Source organism: Calonectris borealis, chromosome 4, assembly GCF_964195595.1.
Source record: "Calonectris borealis chromosome 4, bCalBor7.hap1.2, whole genome shotgun sequence".
NCBI lineage: Eukaryota > Metazoa > Chordata > Aves > Procellariiformes > Procellariidae > Calonectris > Calonectris borealis.
The window spans coordinates 20,950,882-20,964,755 of NC_134315.1; the positions used below are offsets into that span (position 1 = coordinate 20,950,882).

The 13,874-nt window shown below is 38.9% G+C and overlaps 1 protein-coding gene across 1 annotated transcript in view; it reads left to right on the forward strand.

Moving 5' to 3' along the window:
• The window catches only part of SLC34A2 (solute carrier family 34 member 2), a 64,041-nt gene that overhangs the window by 1,640 nt on the left and 48,527 nt on the right, over positions 1-13,874 (forward strand). The window contains exon 2 of the mRNA XM_075149293.1: positions 9,070-9,131. Coding sequence (XP_075005394.1) covers positions 9,119-9,131 — 13 coding nt within the window. The 5' untranslated portion in view covers positions 9,070-9,118. The remainder of the gene's footprint in view (positions 1-9,069; positions 9,132-13,874) is intronic.

Sequence of the window (13,874 nt, forward strand, 5' to 3'; positions counted from 1 at the left end):
GCATCTTTCTAGTCCAGTCTTGGATATACTTGAGTCAATGGGAGTTTTTTTTCTGGCTTGGATAAGTACATGTGCACTTTCTGCATTTCACAGTGACACGATGTGACTGCATCAGTTTAGGTCACTGCTTCTGAATGCATTGCTGATTCTTTCTGTCAAACTTATTTTTATTTTGCTACCAGATTTCTGTAATAATAAACGTGTCAGAAACGTGCTTATGCATCTGTTTTCAAAAGGGTGATAGGAAATACCTGATTTAGCAGTTTTTCAGGATTTTGGTGGTATCTGGACGTGATGATCTCACTTGCCACTTTGATCTCTTCATCATTCTTTTTTTTTTATGCTAACTGAAGGCTCATTCAACCTTTTTCTGCTGTGAGTTGTCATTCTTTCTTGATAGTTTTCTAGTCAGAAGAACTTTTTTATTCTCAGCGAGCATGCAAATAATCCACTCTTTGTAATACTAATCTTTAGGTCTCTAAGAATCATTCACTGCTGCGTCTTTTTTTGATATCTACCTGTTTTGTACGTGGCATTTTTTAATGATCTTGGGAAGCTTTTCGTTTATTTTCTGCTATTCACCTTGTGTAATCCCTCTTCCAGACCTTTTGTCCATGCCTTTTCTGCGTGATCTCCGTGACTTGAAAACTTGCCACATTGCCGAGTTTCTGCTTCAGTCTCTCTCCAGTTGGTGCTGTTTTACTTCACAACCTGGGCATGCCATGGTACCGTTGCCTCCCACTTACATGGATTTCATTGCACGCTTGTACCTGCCTTCATAAATGACCACTTCATGTCTCAAAAAGACAGGAGATGGATGGAGAGAAATAAGCTTGTTTTAGTTAACTGTTTCTTTCTGCAGAGGGGAGAAGGGATGTGTATTTTTGTAACAATACCTACAGTTGGTCCTAAAGCTCCTTGGCTTTGAAAAAAAGACTTAAAAAAGCTTTAAGCTTATATGTAAATCTTCACAGAGTGGGAAAGCCATCTATGTAAGTACTTAAGTTCTTTAGTAAGTTTCTGTGACCTGTGTTAATATCTGTAGTCAGAGTTGGCTCATGTGGCTTGTTACGTACTGCAGTAATATCTGAGAAGATCTCTCTTGCTACCTTAAACTAGCTGTTGCTCTTGGAGTTGTGACTCTAATCTAATTTCTGGCTTCGCAAGCTGGTTTAGGGGAAGAGCTGGCTGAGCATGTGCCATGGAGCAATGGTAGCAGCCTAAGAATGACATTTTGGAGAGGGGAAGGAAGACTTCACCATGGATCACTTCATAATAAGCAGTAAGGAATAATAATAAGCATGGATCGCTTCATAATAAGCAGTCTCCTCATATGAATGAGGAGAGAGGATGAAAGGAATTGTCACAGGGTGAGTTTCAAGGAGGGAGATGCAAAATGACATAGGGATCTCTATGGAGAATGCACTGTGCAGGAATTCTAAGGAAAAAAAAAACCACACCACCTCTGGAAGTGGAAGAGAAGAAATGCCACTTGTACGTGAATAAAATGCATTTAACTATACCTTTAGGTTAAGTAATAGAGCTGCTAGCAAATTGGTCTGGAGGCCATTGGTGCCAGCAAAGTCCAGAGTTGAAGTAAGTTATAATGGGATATAAATGTACTGTGGGTGTTCCGGCATTCTTCCCCCAGGGGGTATTATATGGCTACTGCTCCTAGCTGGCAGTTTTACAGCTCTGCTGGCAGCTCTCTGCAAATTATGTACTCGTGCCTGCTCCTGTGAATCAGAAGACCTTGGGTGGTTTTATGCAGTTCTCACACTTAACGTAGAGGATAAAGTAAAGAATCCTATCGGGTTTAGTTCTTTCAGTTCTCACCAGGAGCCCTACCTCCTAAAGTGAGCCTATTCTTACTAAGACAAAAGGAAAAGACCTACTTTGGGCCTAGTATAGGAAATAAAAGACACTCTTTTCAAATCCATACTCTTACTGTCATGCAAAAGGAATTCAGTCCTATGTCAGTAGAGCTGTTGCATGTTGGATCTGGTGTTGGAGTTCTCTTAGTAGGTCATTGAATCTGTTCTGCTTTGAACAAACCAATTATTTGTTTGCTTGACTGAAAAATGTTTGATTCTACAGTCTGGAGATTAGGGTACGTGCTAGCCACCTGAGAAAGTGTGGTTCAAGGCCTTCTTCCAAAGCGACCATAAAATAGGATTTGAAAAAACCCCTTTTTCTCACCCCAGTGATTCTTTTACAGATTTAGAGGTGCAACCATTTTTCCCTGTACATTTTTTTTTCTTAAATTAGTTTTTAAAATAAAGTCTTCAGGGGTTGATTTTTCTTCTTGTAATTCTCAAGAGAATTAATATATAAATTCTGTAATGAAGATGAAGACTTGTCCTCAGGTGCACTGAAAATCATCTCCTAAACAGCCACTACAGATAAGACCCAGAGGGGCAAAGGTAAGGAATTTGTTCATCTGGTCACATATTTATTTTAGGCTGCTGAGGTAACCTACGGTTTCCTGAGGATAGCACAAAGACCAGTGCTTTCAAATGTTGCAATAATCTGAAGAACAATAAACTTTTATCTTTCCATATGTTGAATTAACCATATTCCCTTCGTAGTGGAATCCTACTAGACTAGAAGCAAATGGACAATGCTTTTTGCTTCCTCTTTGAGAAATGTGTGGTATTTGTGATGTCCCCTCTCTTGCAGGGGGGGACATATACTCTATACTAGGCTCAACGCTCCAACTACTTAGCTAATGTTCAGAATATTGAAATGCAGAAGGAGGATGGAAGGCATCAGTGGGCACTGTGGTTTCCAGATAGTCTATGTTAATTTTGAGGTGGTGTTATTTTGATCAGTTGCATGAAAAACAACATACTATTTGCCCTAATTTCTAGTTATTTTATTTTTTTAAAAAGTATTATTAAGGCAGGAAGATGAACTAGTGAGTAAAGCAGATGAGAGTTCTGGATTTTTTTGTGGTACCTAGAAATAAATTTCTTCTAAATTAGTTTATTTTCTAGAACGTTTTTCAACGTATAGTAATCCCTTGAGAGAGATAACATGGAATGCATGTGGTCTTATTAGAAGACTATTAAAGAAACTAATACCAGAAGACAACCTGTTTATAATATATGGCCAAATTATGGTTAGTTCACTTCTTGTCTTAAAATACTGTGCAGTTTTGCTGTGCACTGAAACAATTTCTCTGCTTTGTTCTGCAGAGGGTCATAATTTCTGTAGTTCTCTTCCATGGTTGGTGATCACTGAAATTTTGGAGAATTGTAATAGACATGTTAAGACTGGTATGAATGGGATTGTCTGGGAGTGGAGGTACCAGGAGGAACAACAGCAGCAGAAGGACTGTAAGAATGGCATGTGTTAGTCACTTAGATTAGCAGGTCATCAAAATCCTAGCATGTGTCTATGTGCAGGTGGTCAGGAGGCAAAGGACATGGGCAAATGAGCAAATCCTGATGACTCTTGGAGACAGGACAAGATGGACAGACTGATTATTGACAGTTCCTAAAGGATACAAAAAGGCCTATCAAAAACCAGCACACGGTTGCCAGCTTAAGACGAGCCCAAAGTAGTAAGAACTCAATAGCTGGTGTCCCTTTTTCTCTGTGTTGTCACAAGGAGTCCTAGACAGACCTCTTGGATTCGGGAGTCTTGGCACCTGAATTTTGCACAGACTACTTGGACACACACATCCAGGTGCTTGTGAGTATGTGGATATGAGGGTGTGAGTGAATGAAATCAGTTTTGTTTTAAAATGAAATCAGCTTCCCTTCTTATACTGCCTGGCTTTACGGCTTGCTATGTTGCTGCTGCAGTGTTGATTACGTAAGAAATAATGCCAAAGGGGATGGCTGGATGTAGCCAGGTGTTTTTTAAAGATTGAAAGGATGGACCCAGTCTAAAGAGAGCGTGAAGGGAAAGTGGAGAGCAAGAACTGGATGCAAAGATTTTCAGCAATATATCTGATGATATCATTTTGGAAGACTTAAAATACCAGTCCAGAGTTTAGGAGTATGTTGACTTCTCTGTGCTATCTATTAATCATCTTGATGTTTGAATGCAACTTAAAAGCAAATTGCTCTGGGCCAAATTCCACCTTTGATTATCCCTGTAAAAGGTCACTGGAGGCTCCTGGACACAATTAAAAGCAGAATTTTTTGTTAAATTCCTACTGCGTTTATGGCAACAGTTAGATCAGACCTACTTCTTGGTCTGGTTTCTCACCAGAACTCATGGCAGAGATTGAACATATTGTGGTCAATGATATCATGACTTACAATAAATGGATAAAAAGAGTTCCTCGTACTCGGTATCAATGTCCAGACTACTGTAAAAAAAGATAAAAACCAGCAGAGCTGAGTGCTTCATAGGAATTTTAAAAGACTGATGTTCCTAAAATGGTGCCCTAAAGTGACCACGGCTTTCAGTTTCCCAACTACACGTTTCACTTCTACCTATGCTCTAAGTTGAAGCTCCCTGCTTAGTAGGTAAGTCTCAGGGCTGATCTCTGCCTTCTAATAAAAGCAGCCACTAATCTGAAATCAGAAGTGACTATAGGATTGAGCTTTTGCTTTTCAGTTACTTCACACCTGGATGACTTTCTTCTTTACAAATTTTGAGTATTATTTCGACTGCAGGAAGATCTACAATGCTGTAGATGGTGTGCTGTGCTCCCGTATAAGAAGATATGGTTTGTACCTGGGAGATTCACGTTCAGGGACTTTTGCTGGTGATCCATAAATACATGGCTAATTACAATGTGTCTTGGTATTCTCCCTTTTCCTATAAAATTTTAAAATACTTTTAAAAATCAAATGAATATTTTTTGATGTGAAGAATCACTGTAGTTGGTGTAAGTATGCAATGATCACATGCCAAATAACAGATGTGATACCCTCTTATAAAGATGCAGTCCGTATTTTGGAGGAGTTTGAAGGTTGAGAGGTAGTAGGATCTGATTTTAAATCAAGGGATCTGATGGCTCACTCAGGAAGAATGACACTGAGAGTTGGTTTTCAGGGAAGCGATAGTTTGAGATGACCAAAGTATAAGGGATTTTAAACAAATTATAGAATCATAGCTGCTGGAGGAGAGTGAAGAGACACTGTCTCCTCTCTCCTGTCTCCCAAGTATATTTTATCTGTGTGTATTACTGGTAATTGCTTGACCTGAAGCTTGATCACTCAATACTGAGTGAAGAAACAACCTTATCTGTCATGGTTGAGTATATTGACATTTTACTGGCACGATCTCGGCTCTAGCCAAAGTCCTGTGCCACCCTGTCCTTAACCCAGCAAAAACTGATCCAGGATCAGCCTTTGGTTCTAAAGTCCTGGTCGAAGGAGATCTCCCAACAAGGGGAGAGTGCTTCCCTCCTCTCCTCCCTCCTAGCTGAATACTGAACAGCTACAAAAGCAAAGCTTAGAAGATGTCAGTGAACATCCTCATCTGATTCACTTCATAACATTAACATCAGCAGAAATCTGTAGGTCTGTACGGTCACTGAGAGCTCAAAGAGTAGTAAACAAATACAAGAAAAATGTTTACAATTTATTGAAATAAAGTGCATTAACAAAAGCACCAATTACATATTTTGTAGAACAGAATCCATCAGGAACTTTGATTGCAAAAGCTGTCTCTTAACGAAGTGGAGCTGTGCCAAAGTCCCTGTAGGCATGTTGGAATTGGGTTGTCTCAAAGTGAACCAAGGCAGAACTTCAAAACAAGTGCATCCCTGCTAGTTATAATCTGGGGGAGGGGGTGTCCTGAACAAATGTAGGTGAAATTTACACCTTCCGTTTTCCCCCCATGTTTATTGACTTTTTTCTTTTTCTGTTTTTTACAACTAGACACTTTCAGATTTAAGGTTCTGTAACAGACCCAAACTTCCCTTTTAGATTTTCTGCTTGCGTTAGACATTATATATATTTTTTATTCCATAACGTCCCGTAGACATGCTAACATGCATGTACTCGTGACAACAGCACATGCAGCTCAGTTACTGCTGGGTTGAATTTGTAATCTGAATTGAACTTGACTTCATAGAGTGGGATTGTCCAGTCTGTAACAAGCCACTTTCAGTAAAACACCAGCAAGGTTAATTCAGTTTGCTGTGGTTGCATCCCCTTTCTACTACGCAAAGTACATACAAGGAGTGTTGTATATAGGAAAAACAGTTCTCAGTGCAGTCATCTGGCTGGAAGTGGCATTGCTTGCTCGTTAGGTCATATTATCTTCCAAGTCGTGCAAGGTGAAGTCTGTTTTAAATGAACAGCTTGTATCCTTCAGTCTGCGTTTCTCATGTTCATCTGTTGTTCACCATCTACGGTGTGGTCCTAAGCTCTGGTTCATGGGTGGGACTTTGCTGTAGCTGCGGCTGAACTGCTGTCCTCTGCCCTGCAGCTCTAAAGCTGTGCTAGCAATGGCCTGAGCTCACAAGGGAGCTCTTGTATCCTCAGACTATTCCCAAGAGTAATACTTTGATCATGCGAGAAGCTGCAGGTTACTCTTAGTGAATGAAGTAGCCCACTTGCACACATCTGCAAATGCTTTTAACAGAAACCTGTCTTCACTGTTCTGAATTCTCTCTGTCTGAGATCCTTCCATAACTTGAGACTGGACATGTACTTCTCTTTCTGCACACTTTGTGCCTTGGGGAGATAGCCAAAGTTTGTATTCAAGTGATGATATTTTAAAACAAGCCATTGAGTTGAGATCAGAGAAAGATTTAAACCTGGAAACTATACTTGCCTCCCTTCCACAGGGTTTTGAAGAGAACATGCAAATTCAGACCAAATCAGCTTGGCTTTTGCAAAATCAGCACTTGATGGATGTTCTGCAAGGTCCAGACTCATGCCCTGATTTGAGGATTACCAGTTATGACAACATTTTTTCTTACCTTTGGATGTCGTGTGGTTTTGAACATCTTGGGATGCTTGAAGTACAGAATGAGAGCAACTTAACTTTATGGAGCTGTTCTGTGAATATTGGGGGGAGCGGGTTTTTAGTGAGGGTTTTTTTTTGGTGTGTGTTTTGGTGTGTTGGGTTTTTTTTTAAACTCAAATCACATTTTATTGGCCATTATAGTTTTTATTGGTCATTATAGTTTTTGTGATCTAGGCCTATGGATTTATAGCATGTGTGTTTTATCGAGTAATTTCATTACTTCATTTTCAAATCTAATATAAAGGAGGTGAATAAGTTCAAAGCTCTAACAATCCTTAAAAGGGATTTGGGGGACATTTTATAGCAAACTGCTGTGACTGTCTCAGAAATTAAGTATGACTGGACTGAGGCAGGAGTCGAACAAGACTTCTAGGTGCTACACAGAACACCACTGCTGTTTTAAGGGGATAGCATATTTCCCTGAGTCCTCACCAAAGGCTGGGCATATATTTGCCTTGGTAACTATATTATCTTTCCAAGCTCTTCATTATTGCCCTGCTGTTTGTTACCATCACTTCTGGAATGGTTTTTGTTCCTGTTCCTTAGCTGCAAAGTCAGTGTTGCATATACCGCTTTCTATCCAGCATAAGCTGATTCCCGTGTCTTTGCTCGCAAGAAGTTTTCTGCTGCCTGAGCTTGAAGAGTAGTATTAAACATGCAGGGAAGATGACCTCTTTGCTCAATTTAGATTCACAAGAGGATACTAGACTTGGCAGTATAATAAATGCTTCACCATGGTATTATGTCACTAAGGTGTCAGCACTGGGAAGTGATGTCAGCTGAGATCGTTTCCCAAAGCTCCCTCTCCCAAGAGAAAGTTTTGTTTTAAATTCAGTCTTTTTGCCAAATACAGTTTGAGTTAGTAGCGTTGTGTGTCAGCACTTCAGCAATATCTGAAAATACCATCGCTCTGTGAAACCTTGAGGTTGGGAAGTATTATTATCTGTTTTGCAGGATGAGGGACAACTGTGGCAGGACATGGATCATGTCATACTTTACCTTCCTTGTCTTTTATTCTTCCAGCTGCTGCTTTGATATAGCAGACTTCCACAGTGAAAGTCTGCTCCTTAAGCCAACTCTTAATATGAGGTGGGGATTTGTCTGAGGTGAGAAGCCCATGGAGAAAGAGCACTGGTGGAAATCCTGTACTGGTTTCTGCAATCAGGGCACTGGGTTGCTGTTTTCTGGTCTAATCTTTGGAGACTACTTCCACTGTCTCTGTCATAACCTTATTTAACCCTAAGGCAAACTTCATAGTTATCTACAGTAGTGTTCCTAAAGACCATACATTATTATTGTTGTTAACACTTTAGATCATGGCTTGTAGGGTGTTTTTTTTGTTTGTTTTAGAAAAGGAAGACTTTGCATTCATTGAAAATCTCAGTACTCCTGCTATGTATCTAGAAGCCCTCTGAAAATGTGGGTCTGACACAAGGTGCTGTAGCTCCATGATAGCTGGAGGCCTGTTTTGAGATGTGAGGGAATGTTTTAGGCATAGATAGTAAAAATGTCATGCGCCAAATTTGAAAAAGCATTCACAATGTTGCAGATGGCTGTGTAAGCTGCACAGGTGACACTCTTGTTTCAACTTTCCTTGCTGGTTCTGCAGAAAATAGAGAAAATGTCATGTGGCAAAAATGAGTAAATAGTATTTTTATAATCTTCCTTAGTGAACTTAGACTTTTGGTTACAGATAAAACTCGGTTCTGGTTTTGTCCACATGTTCTCCAATTAAAACCCATGTAATAATAAAGATGCACTTATATAATTCTATTGACAAAACTCTTAATTTAATGCTTGATTTTAAGCACTTGCAATTTTATAATGGATGATTTTGAAGGAGCTGGTCATTGATGTGAGGGAGACTGCATTTGTGTTTTCAAATTACTTCCTATTCAATCAGAATTGTGGGTTATTTTAAGTGTAATTATTTCCAGGATCTTGGATTTCTTAGTTTATGGGAGTGTTTTAAATAAGATGGGAAATATTTGATAGTGCCAGTTAGACTAAGCAGGGAAGTTTGGTTTGTTTTTTTTTTTTCATTCTAGTAGGCTTTCCAAGTGTTATTTTAAAACATTTTTCTGGAGTTGAGAAATTCTCTAAAAATAGTTTTGTTTTATTTTGTTAAAGCAGGAAATAATTTGGAAGTGTTAAGAAGAATAGATGAGTGAGAACATCCATGAGTAATGAAAGTGAGTAAAAAGTCTCTCTTCCTACACAGACATTATCTACATTATGGTGAAAGAGTTTTTGTTCCAAATGTTGCGATCCTCCCAGCGTCTTTCATTTCTCATTGCAATACCTGATTATGGGATTTTTTAGACATTTACTGAAGTAAATATGTAAGGGAGGCACTATTTCTGTTACTCATTGCTGGAAGTTGCTTCATTTTTTGGGTGGAATTTACCTAACTTTTGCTCAGTAATGTAAACATTTGGACAAATATTCATAGTTTCAAATAACTCAAAATCATTAACCTAATAGAAGAAAAACTTTTTCCCAGAAGTTGTTCTTTCCCAGAAGCTTGCAGCAAGGAGTGTTACAGATCCCTGAAATACAGTATTTGAGTTGCATGATCTTCACTGCACTCTGATATAACCTGTGTGGCAGAGGCCTTCCGGAGAATGAAATTAGTAAACGAAGTCCTTTTTGTTTGTGTTTCCACACTTTGGATAATAAGCTGTTTATTTTCAAGAAGGGCAGTAAATGCATGTTCCTTTCCCAATATGTATTCAAATACATGTTTTTGAAGTTGTCATCATTGCATAAAATATAAACCACAGGCCATCACGGAGACAAAATATATAGGAAAACTGTTTTTCTAATCAGGAGAATTCTGTTTGGCTTGATGCTGAGCTAGGGAAGGGAAAAGAAAAAAACCCATATGTGTGTATCAAATCTGTGCCAAATTTTCACTTTTATTGAAAAACTAAAACCATCTTTGTCACTTGGGGAAAAAGAAAAGCAAAATAAAAAAAACTATTTAAGTACTTTTCTTTAGCTAACAAAATATTCATCTATATTGTCTATGTGTTACCAAACATATGCCAGACAAAGGATCAAACACAAGGTACAGTACATATAATTTCATGTTTTCTATATATTCTCATAATCTTTAACAGCGGAATGTTTATCAGAACAGGAGTTTTATGGATGCTCTTGATGGAGGGAAAATATTTGGCAGATACTGGCTGAGAGGTTGTTTCTAGTTAGCATGGGTGGGATATAAGAAGGTCCAGAGTTGATAGAGGATAAAGAATCCAAAAGGGTCAGTCATCAGTAATTTGGGCAGAGCATGGAGAGTGGGAGGCGAGTGTGGGAAGAAATGGGGAGACATAGGTGGAGACGATATTGGGCAAAGCTGATGAGACCTTGTGCCTTGAAAATGGGAGCCAGCGAAGGGTTCTAGAGCAGCCCAAGCTTGACAGATGCAAGAGGACATTATGTATCAGAGCAATTTGGTTCCAGAGTGGAGTGTGCCTGAAGAGGTCCTTTTTTTCTGGTTTATTTCCATGTATAAAAGGGACAAAAAAAAAGAAAAAAAAAAGAAATTGTTAAGTAATTTTCTTTAGCAGGCTTCCATCAAGTAGGAGGTCCAAACACATTGCTGTTCTTATCAATGTTGATACAATTTTGTCAGCAATTCTGCAGAGTTTATTTATCTAATGGAATGTGTCAGCCCTTACTAAGGTTCACCATGTGCTATACAGGAGTGATGAGTGTATTAAAGGAGTATAAAGTTGCCCTGCATCTAAAAATAGAATTTTCTGGCAGAAAGCAAATGGAAATCTGCGTCATACATTTTTATTTGAAGGAAATTAACTGTAAATCAGATCTGGACATAAGAAAGGATTTGTCTTAAAATGAACACAGTGCTTCTATTTGAAGGAGTGTATCTGTAAATCATGTCTGGACATAATGAAAGATTTATTTTCAAAGTGTTGTAGGCAAATGCTGATAATACTAATGCAATGCCAAATATGTAATGCCTCTTTTTTAAAATCTAACCGAAGTTTCTTTCCTATCTGGAAAAATGTGAATTAAAATAGAGCACACCTTTTTGGTGTCTCGCAATACCTGCCCAGTACTGTTTCTGCATGCTAATAAGGCTATCTGTTATTAGCTTAGCTTTGGGTAACCCAAAAGGTTCACATAGGCAGGTGTGGCTGTGCTTTAAAAAGTCTTGTGCTGCATCTCTTAATTAAAACTACAAGTTGTCCTTGTTGTAGTGTATGCAGTGACTTAGCATAGTCTTGCTTTGTGCCAATCTGTTGAATGCCTAATGGCCAAGTTAAATGCCTAAGTTCCTTTAAAAATCTGGACCACTGTGTATGGATCCACAAACAAGATATGGCATAGTGGTGGAAGTGTTTGGATTTATAAAAATAAGCTACGGGCTGGTGAGTGCCTACGCGCACAACTCATTTGGTAGCACATGTGAGGTAGCCGCCATGCGTGCCGAGATAGCGGAGTCAGCTCACCGGCACCATGTGGTAAGGGCATGCTCAAGGGCAGTTTTTGTGAAATGCCTAGTGTGCCGTAAATCCACACCCTACCTTAGCTTACAGCAACTCATTTAGGTAGTCATGTCTTCATATCTTTCTATCAAGTGGAATTGTTTTTGATAAAAGAAGAACCTGAACCTTCTTTTCAATATAATTCTAATGAGCACAGGGAGAGTATGTGCAGAAAAAATGCTCAAGTTTTGTTGGATGATGTAAATCTACATTGTTTCTAGTTATTCCTGGGTTTACCAGGACTAACTGGATGTTTCGTGTGTCTGTGAGAGGTTCTGCACACCAGGCAGGTACCTCTGAAAATCTGGGCTTCAGTCAGGAATGTTTTCCTGAGAATGGGACTGAAGCATTTGAGCATGTGCTCCTATTATTATAAGCACATCTGAAATACATGTGGACCTGATGCATGCTCACAACAGATGAGATGCATGCTCACAATATGCTCACCGTATAGATTTTGGTGAAAGGCATGATTTTTATTTTTACTGCCTCTGGATAAAAATATTGCCAGCCTTCAATCTGCTTGCTGCAGTGACTGTGCACACATTGAAGGGTTGGTCTGTATATGCAGAGTGGTCATTTATCAAGGATTTCTAGATACTTGATAGCCCCATTGGAGAGGCAGTTACCTATCATCCAGAAGACACAGAGAAATGGCCAAACAAAATACCTAGAGGGGAGGAAGAGGGTCTGTGTGGGAAGAAACCCTCAGAAGTTTGGTGGTACTACTTCCTGACTGCTGGATAATTTGCATGTTTTAGTATATAAAACACTACAATTATTTTAAAGGTCCAGATGTTTAGCACATTCATTACTTTCTCAAAGCCAAAGTTTAATTTTGTATCAGGGGACAGAAACCATAGAAGGCTTTTGATACTGTCCTTTTTCCTTTATGTCATTTCTCTTTCAGCTGAAGACCATATTTGTGACTTCAGATTTCTGATTAAACCTGTACTTCCCCATTTCTCACTATTTGTGCTGTGATGCTAAAGGAATATTGCCATGCCTTCTTGGCTGGTCCTTCAGTTGTTAGACCCAGCTATGAATAGATCTGGGATGGTTAAAAGTGTGAGAGCCCAACTGGAGAAGAAAGAAAGCTTCATCTGAGTAGACGAAGCTGTTTAAGAAGAAGCCATGAGACCCACTATTTTGTATGAAACAGGAGGGGAGGAAAAAAGGGGGAATTACCTTTGAAGTTTGATTTCAGAAACCTTCTGTGGGCTTGCTGTGCTACTAGGGGGACTAGGAGCTGGGGGAGCATGTGGCTGGAGTGAGTATGGGCCTTAAGAAGCCAGCTCTACCCATTACTTTTAATACTTACGTATTTTGACTCACAGGATTGCTTCTTCTTTTTTCCCTCTGCTTGTTTAGGCTACACTTGGTCAGTCTGCCTTCAGTGTGTATATTTACTGCCATATATTCAAAGTGATCTCTTTGTAGTAATTACTTAAAAGTCAGTTTCTAAGAATATTCCACCTATTCAAATTGTTCGCAATAATAAGAACAGAGAGCAAATGCAGAAAATGATAACACAGATTAGGTGGATTTATTTTTAAATTAAATGAGTGAACAATATTTACAGGATTCATTGTTCTCTAACTGTAAAAGCTGTTGTTGCATTCCTGTTTGTCTTCATCTTAAGTAAACATTTATTTCTGGGAGCCTTCAAGCAATGTTTTTCTTTATATCAGATGCACACTTCAAATGCCAGTGTCTTCTGCTTAATGACCTGCCGGAGGCCTCATTACGCTTTCTTTATTGACCTAATCGTTATGTTTGGGAATCTTCTGATATGAAGGTGTGTAGGTCAGCCAGCATCAGTAATCTTGTCCCATGTTTTGACCATTTGGAGTTCATCCTAAAAGTGCTTTGGGGAAACGTACTTTGCTTACTAATAACTTCATTTGGCCTATTTAAATCTGTACTGTCTTCATTTGTGCAATCTGAAATGCTGTGGCTGTATTATTGGCACTTCAGAAATACAGGTTTAATCCTCCTTCAGAGTTTGTCCTAAAATGACTCTTTAGGTATACAAACCTATCACAATCAGTTGCTGTAGTGGTAGTCTTGACACATCTGTGATGTTCTGAAAGGCAGTCTTTATAGGGAGAAATTAATATATTTTATCAGACCAACAGATATAGCTGGAAAAAAGCAGAGTGGCTTTAACAAAGAAAGAGAGAGACTGCTTCTTCAGTCTCTGAAAGTTGTGTCTGCGACAGCAACTGATTAGTTGAAAAAACCCAAAATATTACTTCTCTCTAAAAAAGTGTTTGGCTTGCCTTTTGAAAAAGCTTAATGACCTTCTTCCAAGGTCACTATAATCTACTCCTTCACTCAAATAATTGCTCTATCTGAAAGTGGGGTTTATCTGAATTTATCTGATCCCTCTTAGATCAAGAGGGGAGAATGATTTTA